Source organism: Salvelinus namaycush, chromosome 4 (assembly GCF_016432855.1).
Source record: "Salvelinus namaycush isolate Seneca chromosome 4, SaNama_1.0, whole genome shotgun sequence".
In the NCBI taxonomy this organism is placed as follows: Eukaryota; Metazoa; Chordata; class Actinopteri; order Salmoniformes; family Salmonidae; genus Salvelinus; species Salvelinus namaycush.
Genome location: NC_052310.1, coordinates 57,989,329 through 58,002,881, shown reverse-complemented (window position 1 = coordinate 58,002,881; position 13,553 = coordinate 57,989,329). Strand labels below are relative to the sequence as shown.

The 13,553-nt window shown below is 42.5% G+C and overlaps 1 protein-coding gene across 1 annotated transcript; it reads right to left on the bottom strand.

Annotated features, from left to right (window-relative positions):
• Positions 1-1,556: 1,556 nt before the first annotated feature.
• On the bottom strand, positions 1,557-11,422 carry LOC120046659 (serglycin-like). The gene is made up of 3 exons (XM_038992054.1): positions 11,126-11,422; positions 4,213-4,351; positions 1,557-2,404 (listed from the first exon to the last, which is right to left on the bottom strand). The coding sequence occupies exons 1-3, from the start codon at positions 11,196-11,198 to the stop codon at positions 2,194-2,196; spliced, it is 423 nt and encodes a 140-aa protein (XP_038847982.1). The 5' UTR covers positions 11,199-11,422; the 3' UTR covers positions 1,557-2,193.
• Positions 11,423-13,553: the final 2,131 nt, after the last annotated feature.

Below are 13,553 nucleotides of genomic sequence, written 5' to 3'. Positions count from 1 at the left end.
CCTTCCATAGACTTACACAGTAATTATGACAACTTCCCGAGGACGTCCTCCAACCTATCAAAGCTCTTGCAGCATGAACTGACATTTTGTCCACCCAATCAAAGGATCAGACAATTAATCAAGGCATAAACTACAGCTAGCTAGCACTGCAGTGCATAAAATGTGGTGAGTAGTTGACTCAAAGAGAGCGAAAGACAATAGTTTAAATGTTTTGAACAAATTAATTTCTTCAAAAATGAAGGAAAGCAAGAGCTATATTTTGTCCTTAGTTTCAACGCTAGCAAATGCAGCTAGCTAGTTTAGTCTACTCAAACAGAGGGAAGCTATGTTAGCTATCCAACACAACACTGGAACTATTCTAAGTCAAGTTAAGGTTTACCTAATTTATTGCCACTAGGCCCGCCAGTGTAATTGCTAAACTGTTTACTGACTATACACTGTACTGCATGATTTAAATTTGTTAACCTTTATTTAACTAGGCATGTCAGTTAAGAACAAGTTCTTATTTACAATGATGGCCTAGAAACAGTGGGTTAACTGCCTTGTTCAGGGGCAGAACGACAGATTTTTACCTTGTCAGCTCGGGGATTTAATCTACCAATCTTTCGGTTACTGGCCCAACGCTCTAACCACTAGGCTACCTGCCGCCCCATGATTAGCAGGGTTACGAACACGTTAGTTCTATTAGCTATGGTGACTATGATGTTACTTTAGCTAATATGGTGACAACGATGTAGACTGTGTGTAGCAGTCAGCGGTTATGATATGGTTTGGCTTGGAAAGTTTTTTTCACGTGGTCACAGACAGCTGATGTATTGTGCATTGAAGTCCACAAGCAAAGGGAAAAGGTGAGAGCAAGAGAGTGTGTAGATGCGAGAAGGAATACAACGTGGCTGCTATGACAGTGAACTGTGTTTAAGTGTGATCGGGTCTATTCATTACGTCGATTCTGTTGAAAAACTTTTCTTAGACAGGAGCAAACAGAACGAAACGGGCATAAACATACCTTAATTTTGCAAATATAAATTTTTGTTTGCAAATGTTGGACTAATGATTAGATCAGCAAGATGCAGGCAAGTGTATGCAAGGCAGTGTGTCACTGTCAATTTGTCTCTCGACCTGTGTGCACCTACATTATAAACATTAATTCATAGGCTATGTTGTAGCATCCTCCTGATGGGTGTAGAGAAAATTTGAGTTTCATGTAATAGCCTAAACCTATCGATGTTACTTTGAGCTGGGTGAATGGAATATGAATGACAGTCATCCAATATGCTGTAATTAAAATAAGGCCATGCTCATAAGAAAAATAATCGTCCTCCCTCATCTTAAATGGCACCCATTGCCACTGGATCTGAACCATGGTCTCCCACAGGAGAACCCAATGTATTGACCATTAGACTAACAGGGAATACCAGGTGGTGTTGAGCATGACTGATTCTGAAGTCACAGGCAGGGCTACCTCATCACGAGACCATGAGCCCGACTCATGTCCGCTACAGAAGCATAGGGAGCTCATATCCTCTCTAAAACAGTATTTGAGTTATAAATCATTGGATGATTAAAACATATGTTTATTTAATCCTTCAAATTGTCAAAACATTTTGCTCGGATGAGAAAATACAAGTGCGGAATGATATCATGTTAGATTGTGACCATCGTGGAAATTCTGAATAAAGTATATTTGAAAACGGAGTGTTTCACAATATATATCTTATAGTTTTCATTGTGGCTCAGTTGGTAGACCCTGGTGCTTGCAATGCCAGGGTTGTGGGTTTGATTCCCACAGGAGACCAGTACTAAAATGTAAACAAATATATGCACTCACTACTACTGGAGGTCACTCTGGATAAGAGCGTCTGCTAAATGACTAAAATGTAAAACAATTAAAGCACGATATACCCCTGAAAATCCTGTTTAAAAATAAAATTATTAACATTCTTGGCTGGTATTACAAATAATAATAAAAATACAGAAAAAAACACACGGAAGACTAATTTAATCTCTTTGGTTCCATGGGAAAATAACTAAACTTCAGTTACCTAAATCAGATTAAATACAATTTTACAAAGCCAAGCATCAATAACTGGATCAAAAAGCATGTGCTACTGTAATCTTGAGAGGTTGCAAGAGCCAATTCATTTTACACAAACAGATTAACATCAACATTTCAATATTTTGCATTCTGGCAGGCTACAGAATCAGGTGATCCTTTTTCAATTCCCAAGCAGGAGGCAGAGCCTGATCCATGGTCATTTTCTGTGGGTAAACAAAGTCAGAGTAGTCAATCCCGTCCACATCTGCGCTGGCCAACTGGTCGCCAGAGCCCTGCTCAGTGAAGAGGATTCCAGTTTCAGAACCCTCGCCTGACTGCTCTAGCTCTGAGCCATCCTCTTCCAGCACTCTGGAAGAAAAACAGAAGCACAAGACCATTAGCCATTACAGTCTACATCCTCTAAGCTCTTCCTATGATTTTTCACTACAGCACAGGCTGGGGCGTCTCTACACTCCCATCATCCCTGCTTCGTTTGTCTGGGAGCCTGTCGTATTCAGTTGAATTGTGCATTGAATCAACAATATTTCATAAAGTGATTAACAAGAAAGGCTGAGTGATAACTCTAAAACCGTTCTATGAAGAGAATATATTGTTGAAATAGTGTTCCTTTGCTTACATTATCAACTAAGTAAATTAGAAAATAAACACATTTAGATTAATCTGTTGTAAAACATTAAAAAGTTGCTCTAATACCTGTGAAGAAACACTTATTACTCCAGTCACTACATTGGATTTGTTACATAGTAACAGTGGTGGGAAAAGTACCCAATTATCATACTTGAGTAAAAGTAAAGATACCTTAATAGAAAATGACTCAAGTAAAAGTGAATGTCACCTAGTAAAATACTACTTGAGTAAAAGTCTAAAAGTATTTGGTTTGAAATATACGTAGGTATCAAAAGTAAATGTAATCGCTAAAATATACTTAAGTATGAAAAGTTAAAGTATAAATCATTTCAAATTCCTTATTTTAAGCAAACCAGATGACAACATTTTCTTGTTTATTTTAATTTACAGATAGCCCGGGGCACGTTCCAACACTCAGACCTCATTTACAAACGAAGCATGTGTTTAGTGAGTCTTTCAGATCAGAGGCAGTAGGGATGACCAGGGTTGTTCTCTTGATAAGTGTGTGAATTTTACAATTTTCCTGTCCTGCTAAGCATTCCAAATGTAACGAGTACTTTTGGTTGTCAGGGATGTATGGAGTAAAAAATACATTATTTTCTTTATGAATGTAGTGAAGTAAAAGTAAAAGTTGTCAAAAATATAAATAGTAAAGTAAAGTACAGATATTAGGTATTAGTAAACTTACCGATGCTTCTGTTTGCATGGTACTTTTAACAACCGTAGTACACAACATTTATAATTAAACAGTATTTCCTGACTTTTTGCCAATGTTTTTTTTAACATGCTTAGAGGGAATTTATAATGATAAGCCCTTTCTGTGCGACCTACAGTATAGGGAAGAGGGTTTCGTGAGATCCAACCCTTTTGGGTCCTGATGTTTTCTAACTGATACAATGTCTTGCTGAGGACTTAAAACACTAAAGGGGAAGTGGTGTCTTAGGCCATATGATAGCAAATGTCCATATGATAGCAAATGTTTAGCTTCCTCAATAGTGAAAATGTTTAACAGAGCTGAGTACATATTGTTCTCTTCTGTCTGCTGTAATATAATGAATGCAGATATTAATGCTTGGGTGCTCCTTCACTCATGTATAATTAGATCACCTAATTCATATGGCTTGTAGTTTAAACACTCAACTTTCAGCAGGATAATCTAGAACCATAGAGTGTAGTTTAAACTCATAGTAGTAAGTCAATAAAGTGCTTACTTCTTGTATGCTACCATCACTCTCGGAAGGAGAAAGAATATCAGAGGCCATTCAAGTCACAGTACGCAACTACCAGACTGATTCTGTCATTAAAAAACATTCCCTACTACAGGAAATTGTATAGTGATTCTTGAAAATTCAGAAATGTTATTGATCAAGTCTATTATTGCAATCCTTTATGGGGACATATCTCATCAAAAACAATGGAGCAAAGAAGTTAATCAGGACAATTCTGTCACATTATGCTAAATTCTGAAATTCAATAGCCCATCAAGCTTTGGTCTCCGGATAAATTAATTTGCGATGATGTATACTTACATATCCTTTACTGCAAATGGAGGGAGTCTGTCAGGAGGCCCAGGCAAGTCCATCCAGGGACCCCTCTGTGTCTCACAGTTGGGATTCTTGGCGTCTGGACTGCACTTAACCCACATATATCTACCTTTTGCTGGAGCACCTGTGATTCATAAGGGAATAACAATATATAAACATAACTAATTTGTGACAGAGACTCTTCATGGACAATATTCCTATTGAATATGAAATACAGGTTACTGCCAAAATAAAGGAAACTGAGTAAATGAGGGATATAAATTGTATTGAAAGCAGGTGCTTCCAGGTGTGGTTCCTGAGTAACATCAAATGAAATTAAATTTGATGTTATTTGATGCATTTGTCACAACAGGTGTAGTTACTGTCACGTTCCTGACCTGTTTTCTGTTGTTTTTGTATTTGTTTAGTATGGTCAGGGCGTGAGTTGGGGTGGGCAGTCTATGTTATTTGTTTCTTGTTTAGGTTCATGGTTAATTAGCCTTATATGGTTCTCAATCAGGGGCAGGTGTTTGACGTTTCCTCTGATTGAGAACCATATGAAGGTAGGCTGTTCTCACTGTTTGTTTGTGGGTGATTGTCTTCCGTGTCAGTGTTTGTGCCACACGGGACTGTTTCGTTTGTGTAGTCTGTTCCTGTTCGTGCGTTGTTTGTTAAGTTCTCATGTTCAGGTCGGTCTACGTTATTTTGTAATTTATCAAGTGTGCTTCGTGTTTGTCTAAATAAATTCATTCATTATGTCTACACACATCGCTGCGTTTTGGTCCGATCCATGCTCCTCCTCGTCTGAGGAGGAGAACGACTTAGACGAACGTTACAGTTACAGTGAAATGCTTACTTACAAGCTCTTAACCAACAATGCAGTTATAAGAAAAATACCTACAAAAAATAAATAAAAGTAACAAATAATTTAAGAGCAGCAGTAAAATAACAATAGCGAGGCTATATACAGGGGGAACCGGTAAATAGTTAGTGTGCGGGGGCACCGGTTAGTCGAGGTAATTGAGGTAATATGTACATGTAGGTAGAGTTATTAAAGTGACTATGCATAGATAATAACAGAGAGTAGCAGCAGTGTAAAACATTTACATTACATTACATTTAAGTCATTTAGCAGACGCTCTTATCCAGAGCGACTTACAAATTGGTGCATTCACCTTATGATATCCAGTGGAACAACCACTTTACAATAGTGCATCTAACTCTTTTAAGGGGGGGAGGGGGGGGTTAGAAGGATTACTTTATCCTATCCTAGGTATTCCTTAAAGAGGTGGGGTTTCAGGTGTCTCCGGAAGGTGGTGATTGACTCCGCTGACCTGGCGTCGTGAGGGAGTTTGTTCCACCATTGGGGTGCCAGAGCAGCGAACAGTTTTGACTGGGCTGAGCGGGAACTGTACTTCCTCAGAGGTAGGGAGGCGAGCAGGCCAGAGGTGGATGAACGCAGTGCCCTTGTTTGGGTGTAGGGCCTGATCAGAGCCTGAAGGTACGGAGGTGCCGTTCCCCTCACAGCTCCGTAGGCAAGCACCATGGTCTTGTAGCGGATGCGAGCTTCAACTGGAAGCCAGTGGAGAGAGCGGAGGAGCGGGGTGACGTGAGAGAACTTGGGAAAGTTGAACACCAGACGGGCTGCGGCGTTCTGGATGAGTTGTAGGGGTTTAATGGCACAGGCAGGGAGCCCAGCCAACAGCGAGTTGCAGTAATCCAGACGGGAGATGACAAGTGCCTGGATTAGGACCTGCGCCGCTTCCTGCGTGAGGCAGGGTCGTACTCTGCGAATGTTGTAGAGCATGAACCTACAGGAACGGGTCACCGCCTTGATGTTAGTTGAGAACGACAGGGTGTTGTCCAGGATCACGCCAAGGTTCTTAGCACTCTGGGAGGAGGACACAATGGAGTTGTCAACCGTGATGGCGAGATCATGGAACGGGCAGTCCTTCCCCGGGAGGAAGAGCAGCTCCGTCTTGCCGAGGTTCAGCTTGAGGTGGTGATCCGTCATCCACACTGATATGTCTGCCAGACATGCAGAGATGCGATTCACCACCTGGTTATCAGAGGGGGGAAAGGAGAAGATTAATTGTGTGTCGTCTGCATAGCAATGATAGGAGAGACCATGTGAGGATATGACAGAGCCAAGTGACTTGGTGTATAGCGAGAATAGGAGAGGGCCTAGAACAGAGCCCTGGGGGACACCAGTGGTGAGAGCACGTGGTGCGGAGACAGATTCTCGCCACGCCACCTGGTAGGAGCGACCTGTCAGGTAGGACGCAATCCAAGCGTGGACCTTGCCGGAGATGCCCAGCTCGGAGAGGGTGGAGAGGAGGATCTGATGGTTCACAGTATCAAAGGCAGCCGATAGGTCTAGAAGGATGAGAGCAGAGGAGAGAGAGTTAGCTTTAGCAGTGCGGAGCGCCTCCGTGACACAGAGAAGAGCAGTCTCAGTTGAATGACTAGTCTTGAAACCTGACTGATTTGGATCAAGAAGGTCATTCTGAGAGAGATAGCAGGAGAGCTGGCCAAGGACGGCACGTTCAAGAGTTTTGGAGAGAAAAGAAAGAAGGGATACTGGTCTGTAGTTATTGACATCAGAGGGATCGAGTGTAGGTTTTTTCAGAAGGGGTGCAACTCTCGCTCTCTTGAAGACGGAAGGGACGTAGCCAGCGGTCAAGGATGAGTTGATGAGCGAGGTGAGGTAAGGGAGAAGGTCTCCGGAAATGGTCTGGAGAAGAGAGGAGGGGATAGGGTCAAGCGGGCAGGTTGTTGGGCGGCCGGCCGTCACAAGACGCGAGATTTCATCTGGAGAGAGAGGGGAGAAAGAGGTCAAAGCACAGGGTAGGGCAGTGTGAGCAGAACCAGCGGTGTCGTTTGACTTAGCAAACGAGGATCGGATGTCGTCGACCTTCTTTTCAAAATGGTTGACGAAGTCATCCGCAGAGAGGGAGGAGGGGGGAGGAGGGGGAGGAGGATTCAGGAGGGAGGAGAAGGTGGCAAAGAGCTTCCTAGGGTTAGAGGCAGATGCTTGGAATTTAGAGTGGTAGAAATTGGCTTTAGCAGCAGAGACAGAAGAGGAGAATGTAGAGAGGAGGGAGTGAAAGGATGCCAGGTCCGCAGGGAGGCGAGTTTTCCTCCATTTCCGCTCGGCTGCCCGAAAAGAGGGGGGGATGCAAATAGACTGGGTAGCCATTTGATTAGATGTTCAGGAGTCTTATGGCTTGGGGGTAGAAGCTGTTTAGAAGCTTTTGGACCTAGACTTGGCGCTCCAGTACCACTTGCCGTGCGATAACAGAGAGAACAGTCTATGACTAGGGTGACTGGAGTCTTTGACAATTTTTAGGGCCTTCCTCTGTCACCGCCTGGTATAGAGGTCCTGGATGGCAGGAAGCTTGGCCCAAGTGATGTACTGGGCCGTACGCCCTACCCTCTGTAGTGCCTTGTGGTCATAGGCCGAGCAGTTGCCATACCAGGCAGTGATGCAACACGTCAGGATGCTTTCAATGGTGCAGCTGTAGAACCTTTTGAGGATCCGAGGACCCATGCCAAATCTTTTTATATTCCTGTGGGGGAATAGATTTTGTCGTGCCCTCTTCACGACTGTCTTGGTGTGCTTGGACCATGTTAGTTTGTTGATGATGTGGATACCAAGGAACTTGAAGCTCTCAAGTTGTAGTTGTGCTTGAAAGGGTATTGTCATCTACATACATTAAGGTTATTCATTTCTATACATCTGGATGCTGATTATAATGCCTGCAGCCTGTGCATAATCAATAGGCCTGAAAAGGTTTAGGGCAGGGGTGTCAAACTCATTCCACGGCGGGCCGAGTGTCTGCAGGTTTTAGTTTTTTCCTTTCAATTAAGACCTATAGACAACCAGGTGAGGGGAGTTCCTTACTAATTAGTGACCTTAATTCATCAATCAAGTACAAGCGTGGAGCGAAAACCCGCAGACACTCGGCCCTTAGAGCACGTGTCAAACTCATTCCACTATCTAAACTCTTCTGGGGCCTTATGTATGCTTGTTAATTCCATGTGTAACTGTGTTGTAGTATGTGTCGAACTGCTTTGCTTTATCTTGGCCAGGTCGCAGTTGTAAATGAGAACTTGTTCTCAACTAGCCTACCTGGTTAAATAAAGGTGAAATAAAAAAAATACAAAATAAATTGTAGGTATCTGTGGTAGAGAAGAAGAATATATATGACAATTTAGCATAGACACTATTACCTCTGGTTATCTTCATCATGATTTCTATGATTTAGGCATAGCTTGGCCTACCTAACTACCTAGTTGTGATATCCCACTAGCCATATTAGTGCTTGCTAACACTAATAACAAAGATTTGTTTAACTAACCCAAGAAAGATCAGAGCCTGTCGTTTCCAATTGGAGCAAATTAATCATAGAGGGCAGAACAAGCACAAGCTAGTGAGATCCTATTGGCGCATTCTAGCATTTATTTGCATATTCCCGTTAGGGAACGCTTACTTTGAAGTGCGCGTGTGCAATAACTCAATTCACCCTTGCACTCATTCTAAACAACGCAGTTTTTTACTCATTGGCAAGAGTAAAGTCTACAAAACGCAGTCCAATCTGTTTGTTACAGATTCTAGTTTTGGAAACAGAAAACGGTATGGAGATCAAATGTTTCATCGATGAGAAAATTATCAGAATGTCGGCCAAAATCAATCTTCTCCCACTGCTGGCTACTGGTAGTGAGTGGATACGCTAACCGGATGCTTCACATTTATACATCCGGTGAAATATCTGTCTCACTGTTCTATCTGTGCTGATAAATAATCTAGTGTTAAATTATTAGCTACATTGAAAATGCACTAACGTTACTCATAGTGTGTTGACACAAGTAGCTAGCTAGCTAACATTCTGGGTGTGTCTCACGTTTTACCCAAGGTTCAGGGAAGACCATCGAGCCAATCTAACGTTAGCTAGCTAGTTATCTAGCAAGTAGAGACCATAGTATAATTGCCAGCTTTAGCTAGTTAGTCAAGGTTAGCATGCTAGCTAATCCCCAAAAAACTATATTAGATGGTAACTAGCTAGCTAGCCTAGTTGGTAGGTCAAACAAAAACATGAGCTGACGTTTGCTAGCTAGTTACAGTTAGCTAGCTAACATTAGGCTAGCAAGCTAACTACCTATGGTAAATCATCCAGCAGAATTAATGTGTCCAAAAAAGCAAAATAAATTCCATGGAAACAATACTTTCTCTCACGATTGACTATTTCACAAGTTTAACCATAACCAGGGGTGAAAGTAAGCCGGTATGGTCTGGTACAGCACAGCATCCCGGCAAAAATAAATATTGGGGTATCCTGTACCGGTAAAACGTGAGCCTATCACAATAATTAACACAAAATGACATGAAAAATATAGGCTATTTTACACCATTATTTAACACTAACGCATGTCAGCCACATTAAAAGTTGTACATTTTGACAAGCGGAGATGAGTGGCAACGACCGAGACGCGCTTGGACAGCTGTGGTTGCATCAATGCAGGCTGTGTAAGCCTAATGACAATTGCAGAATGTCATTACAATACACGTTTAGGTGTTTTGTAACGGATGTCTCTTTCCATTCATCAAATTGCAGGAGCACAATGCGTGGACAAACGTGCGCGGGTAGCCTGCAGGAGCGTCTTTTTGAAGTGATTGTTTGACAATCAGATGAAAATAACTATGACTGGTTGTGTTTATGCCACATTAAAAGGTAATACATATTAAAAGTGATAGGACAAATATTTACAAGGCCTAGGCCCAAAGAGATCATATGAAATTAAAAGGGATTATATATGTACTTGTCTGATTGCATCTATTCTATAAAAAAGTGTGTGTATGCGCTTGGGTGTCCTGTACCGGTAAGAAATTATATTACTTTAACCTCTGACCATAACGGTTTATTAATGTGTCTAAATATGTTTAAATTATAGTTAAAGTAATTGATCCGTTGTCAAATGCACCGTTAAATGAATGACCAATTCTAATTATTTTTTTTGTATGTGAACCTGATTTTCACATTGGGCCTGGAAATCAGACCCCAGAGCCCTTTATTGCAATTATGTCAATGAGCTGAATTATGATGCGGTCCGTGCTATCCATGATCCTTGGGATGTCCCTACCCCACTGAAGTTGATATTTAAAAAGGTTAAGGTACGGGTTAGGGTTACGTAAGGGTTATGGTTCGGTTTGGGGTAGGGGTTAGGGTAAGGATGTCCCACGGATTCCGGATAGCACTGAGCAATATGGTGCGGTGGGATGCTATCACAAAACTTTAACATGTGTAACAAGCATGGTAACATGCATTCATTGTTATACCTCTGTAATTACAGACTGCAATTACCAACAGTTACATGTTGTTATTACCGTGTTGCTATGAACTATTACAAGTAATTACAATAATTGTTAGTTTAATTACATATGTAATTACACTGTAATAAGGACCCCTTAAAATATAGCGTTACCGATCAAATTACACTTTCACTTATGCAACCACCCCTTTTATAAATGGCAGATTAAAGTTATGAGCAACATGTGCATTGTTCTAATTTGTGGTTCTTCAAATGTTTTAATACTCTTACTCATACTTTATTCTGGTAGTGAAAAAGATGTCCTTCAGTCAGAAAATACAGACAAATTTAGACAAAATATACAGACGCGGTTTCGTGACATCTTGTCAGCAACCTAGGGTATTTTGTCAAGCGTGCCAAAAGCAGACATCAAATTAATAGCAGAAGCGCAGATACGTTTTCAACATGAATTAATCAACATAAATGTTATTGTTACAAATCCGTAACTACACCTACTTACTTTTCTCAACAGTTAAATACTGTAGTACCGAACATGTGGCTAATCCAAACATTTGATATAGCCCATTATTTATTTGAATGGGCTACTTACCAAATCCGTTATCTGCGAGAAAGAAAATGACAGCCAGTGTCAGACAGATCTTCAAATTCAGTAGTCCCTTCATTATTTCCTTTGTAATGAGGAGACGTCAATATATCCTTTAAAGAATAACCTCTGTGTGAATATTCTTAAATACACTTAATCGTGCTGTTGAATGTCTCCAAACCCTGCCCATTTATGCGTCATTATTTCCTGAAACCAGACGTCTTCGTAAGAAGTTTAACATCTGCAGTGGAAAGTTATTGTCTTCCATATCTGGCATGCCGACGTTCGCCGCATTGAGTTAATAACGTAGATATATGTGTCAATGTGTGTGTGAGTCACGCGTCACTTCCTCTTGAACTTGCAGATGTGTTGCGTGCGTTTTGTTGCTGTGCGTTTTGTTGCCAACCTTACTTTGCTAGCTGACAACTTTACGTTTTTTTTCTTTTTACTTTTTAATTACCGTTTATATTTTTAGTTTTTCCATCACAACTTTTTTCCCTCATTCAACTTTTTCACTCCGGACGCTTTATCTGGACATGGTTCGTCAGCACTTTCAACAGTCGAAGCTAAGTAGTAACATTAACATTATGTCTTCTAATTGCAGTCGCTGTACTCATAATATACAGGAGAACGATCGCCTTATGGCGAGGATAGCTGTGCTGCAAGCCCAGCTTCAGACGCAATCGTTAGGCAAGGGTAATTTCAGTGTATGAAAGGATGAAACAGCGTCTGTGCCACCAGTAAGTACAGATAGTAGTATAAACCCCCCGCACAGTCCCCGCAGCCGGACAACTTTCTCATGGCTTCTGGAGGGAAATGCTGTAGGAATGCTCAACTGGTGTCGCTCATTCAGCCGACAGAAACTTTCAACCGGTTTTCCCCATTAAGTAGCGAGTCGGAGTCTGAGGCCGAGTCTTCTCTTGTCTCTACTCCTCCCGTTACGGGGTCTGAGACGCCGAAGGCTCCCACCATTAGCTCTGACAAATTGAAAACCCTAGTCATTGGCGACTCCATTACCCGCAGTATTAGACTTAAAACGAATCACCCAGCGATCATACACTGTTTACCAGGGGGCAGGGCTACCGACGTTAAGGCTAATCTGAAGATGGTGCTGGCTAAAGCTAAAACTGGCGAGTGTAGAGAGTATAGAGATATTGTTATCCACGTCGGCACCAACGATGTTAGGATGAAACAGTCAGAGGTCACCAAGCGCAACATAGCTTCAGCGTGTAAATCAGCTAGAAAGATGTGTCGGCATCGAGTAATTGTCTCTGGCCCCCTCCCAGTTAGGGGGAGTGACGAGCTCTACAGCAGAGTCTCACAACTCAATCGCTGGTTGAAAACTGTTTTCTGCCCCTCCCAAAAGATAGAATTTGTAGATAATTGGCCCTCTTTTTGGGACTCACCCACAAACAGAACCAAGCCTGACCTGCTGAGGAGTGACGGACTCCATCCTAGCTGGAGGGGTGCTCTCATCTTATCTACCAACATAGACAGGGCTCTAACTCCTCTAGCTCCACAATGAAATAGGGTGCAGGCCAGGCAGCAGGCTGTTAGCCAACCTGCCAGCTTAGTGGAGTCTGCCACTAGCATAGTCAGTGTAGTCAGCTCAGCCATCCCCATTGAGACTGGGTTGGCGCCCCCCCTTGGTTTGTGCTGTGGTGGAGATCTTTGTGGGCTATACTCGGCCTTGTCTCAGGATTGTAAGTTGGTGGCTGAAGATTTCCCTCTAGTGGTGCGGGGGCTGTGCTTTGGCAAAGTGGGTGGGGTTATATCCTTCCTGTTTGGCCATGTCCGGGGGTATCATCGGATGGGGCCACAGTGTCTCCTGACCCCTCCTGTCTCAGCCTCCAGTATTTATGCTGCAGTAGTTTGTGTCGGGGGGCTAGGGCCAGTTGGTTATATCTGGAGTACTTCTCCTGTCTTATCCAGTGTCCTGTGTGAATTTAAGTATGCTCTCTCTAATTCTCTCCTTCTCTCTTTCTTTCTCTCTCTCTCTCGGAGGACCTGAGCCCTAGGACCATACGTCAGGACTACTGGGCATGATGACTCCTTGCTGTCCCCAGTCCACCTGGCCTTGCTGCTGTTCCAGTTTCAACTGTTCTGCCTGCAGTTATGGAACCCCTACCTGTCCCAGACCTGCTGTTTTCAACTCTTAATGATCGGCTATGAAAAGCCAACTGACATTTATTCCTGATTATTATTTGACCATGCTTGTCATTTATGAACATTTTGAACATCTTGGCTCTCTCTAATTCTCTCCTTCTCTCTTTCTTTCTCTCTCTCGGAGGAACTGAGCGCTAGGACCATACGTCAGGACTACCGGGCATGATGACTCCTTGCTGTCCCCAGTCCACCTGGCCTTGCTGCTGTCCCAGTTTCAACTGTTCTGCCTGCGGTTATGGAACCCCTACCTGTCCCAGACCTGCTGTTT

Bases quoted from the DNA above. Each gene is read 5' to 3' on its own strand.
- LOC120046659 (XM_038992054.1), bottom strand. From the start codon at position 11,198: ATGAAGGGACTACTGAATTTGAAGATCTGTCTGACACTGGCTGTCATT. The intron at 4,352-11,125 runs GTAAGTAGCCCA...TATGAATCACAG, and splicing joins TCTCGCAGATAACGGATTTG to GTGCTCCAGCAAAAGGTAGA. The intron at 2,405-4,212 runs GTAAGTATACAT...TTTTTCTTCCAG, and splicing joins CCATTTGCAGTAAAGGATAT to AGTGCTGGAAGAGGATGGCT.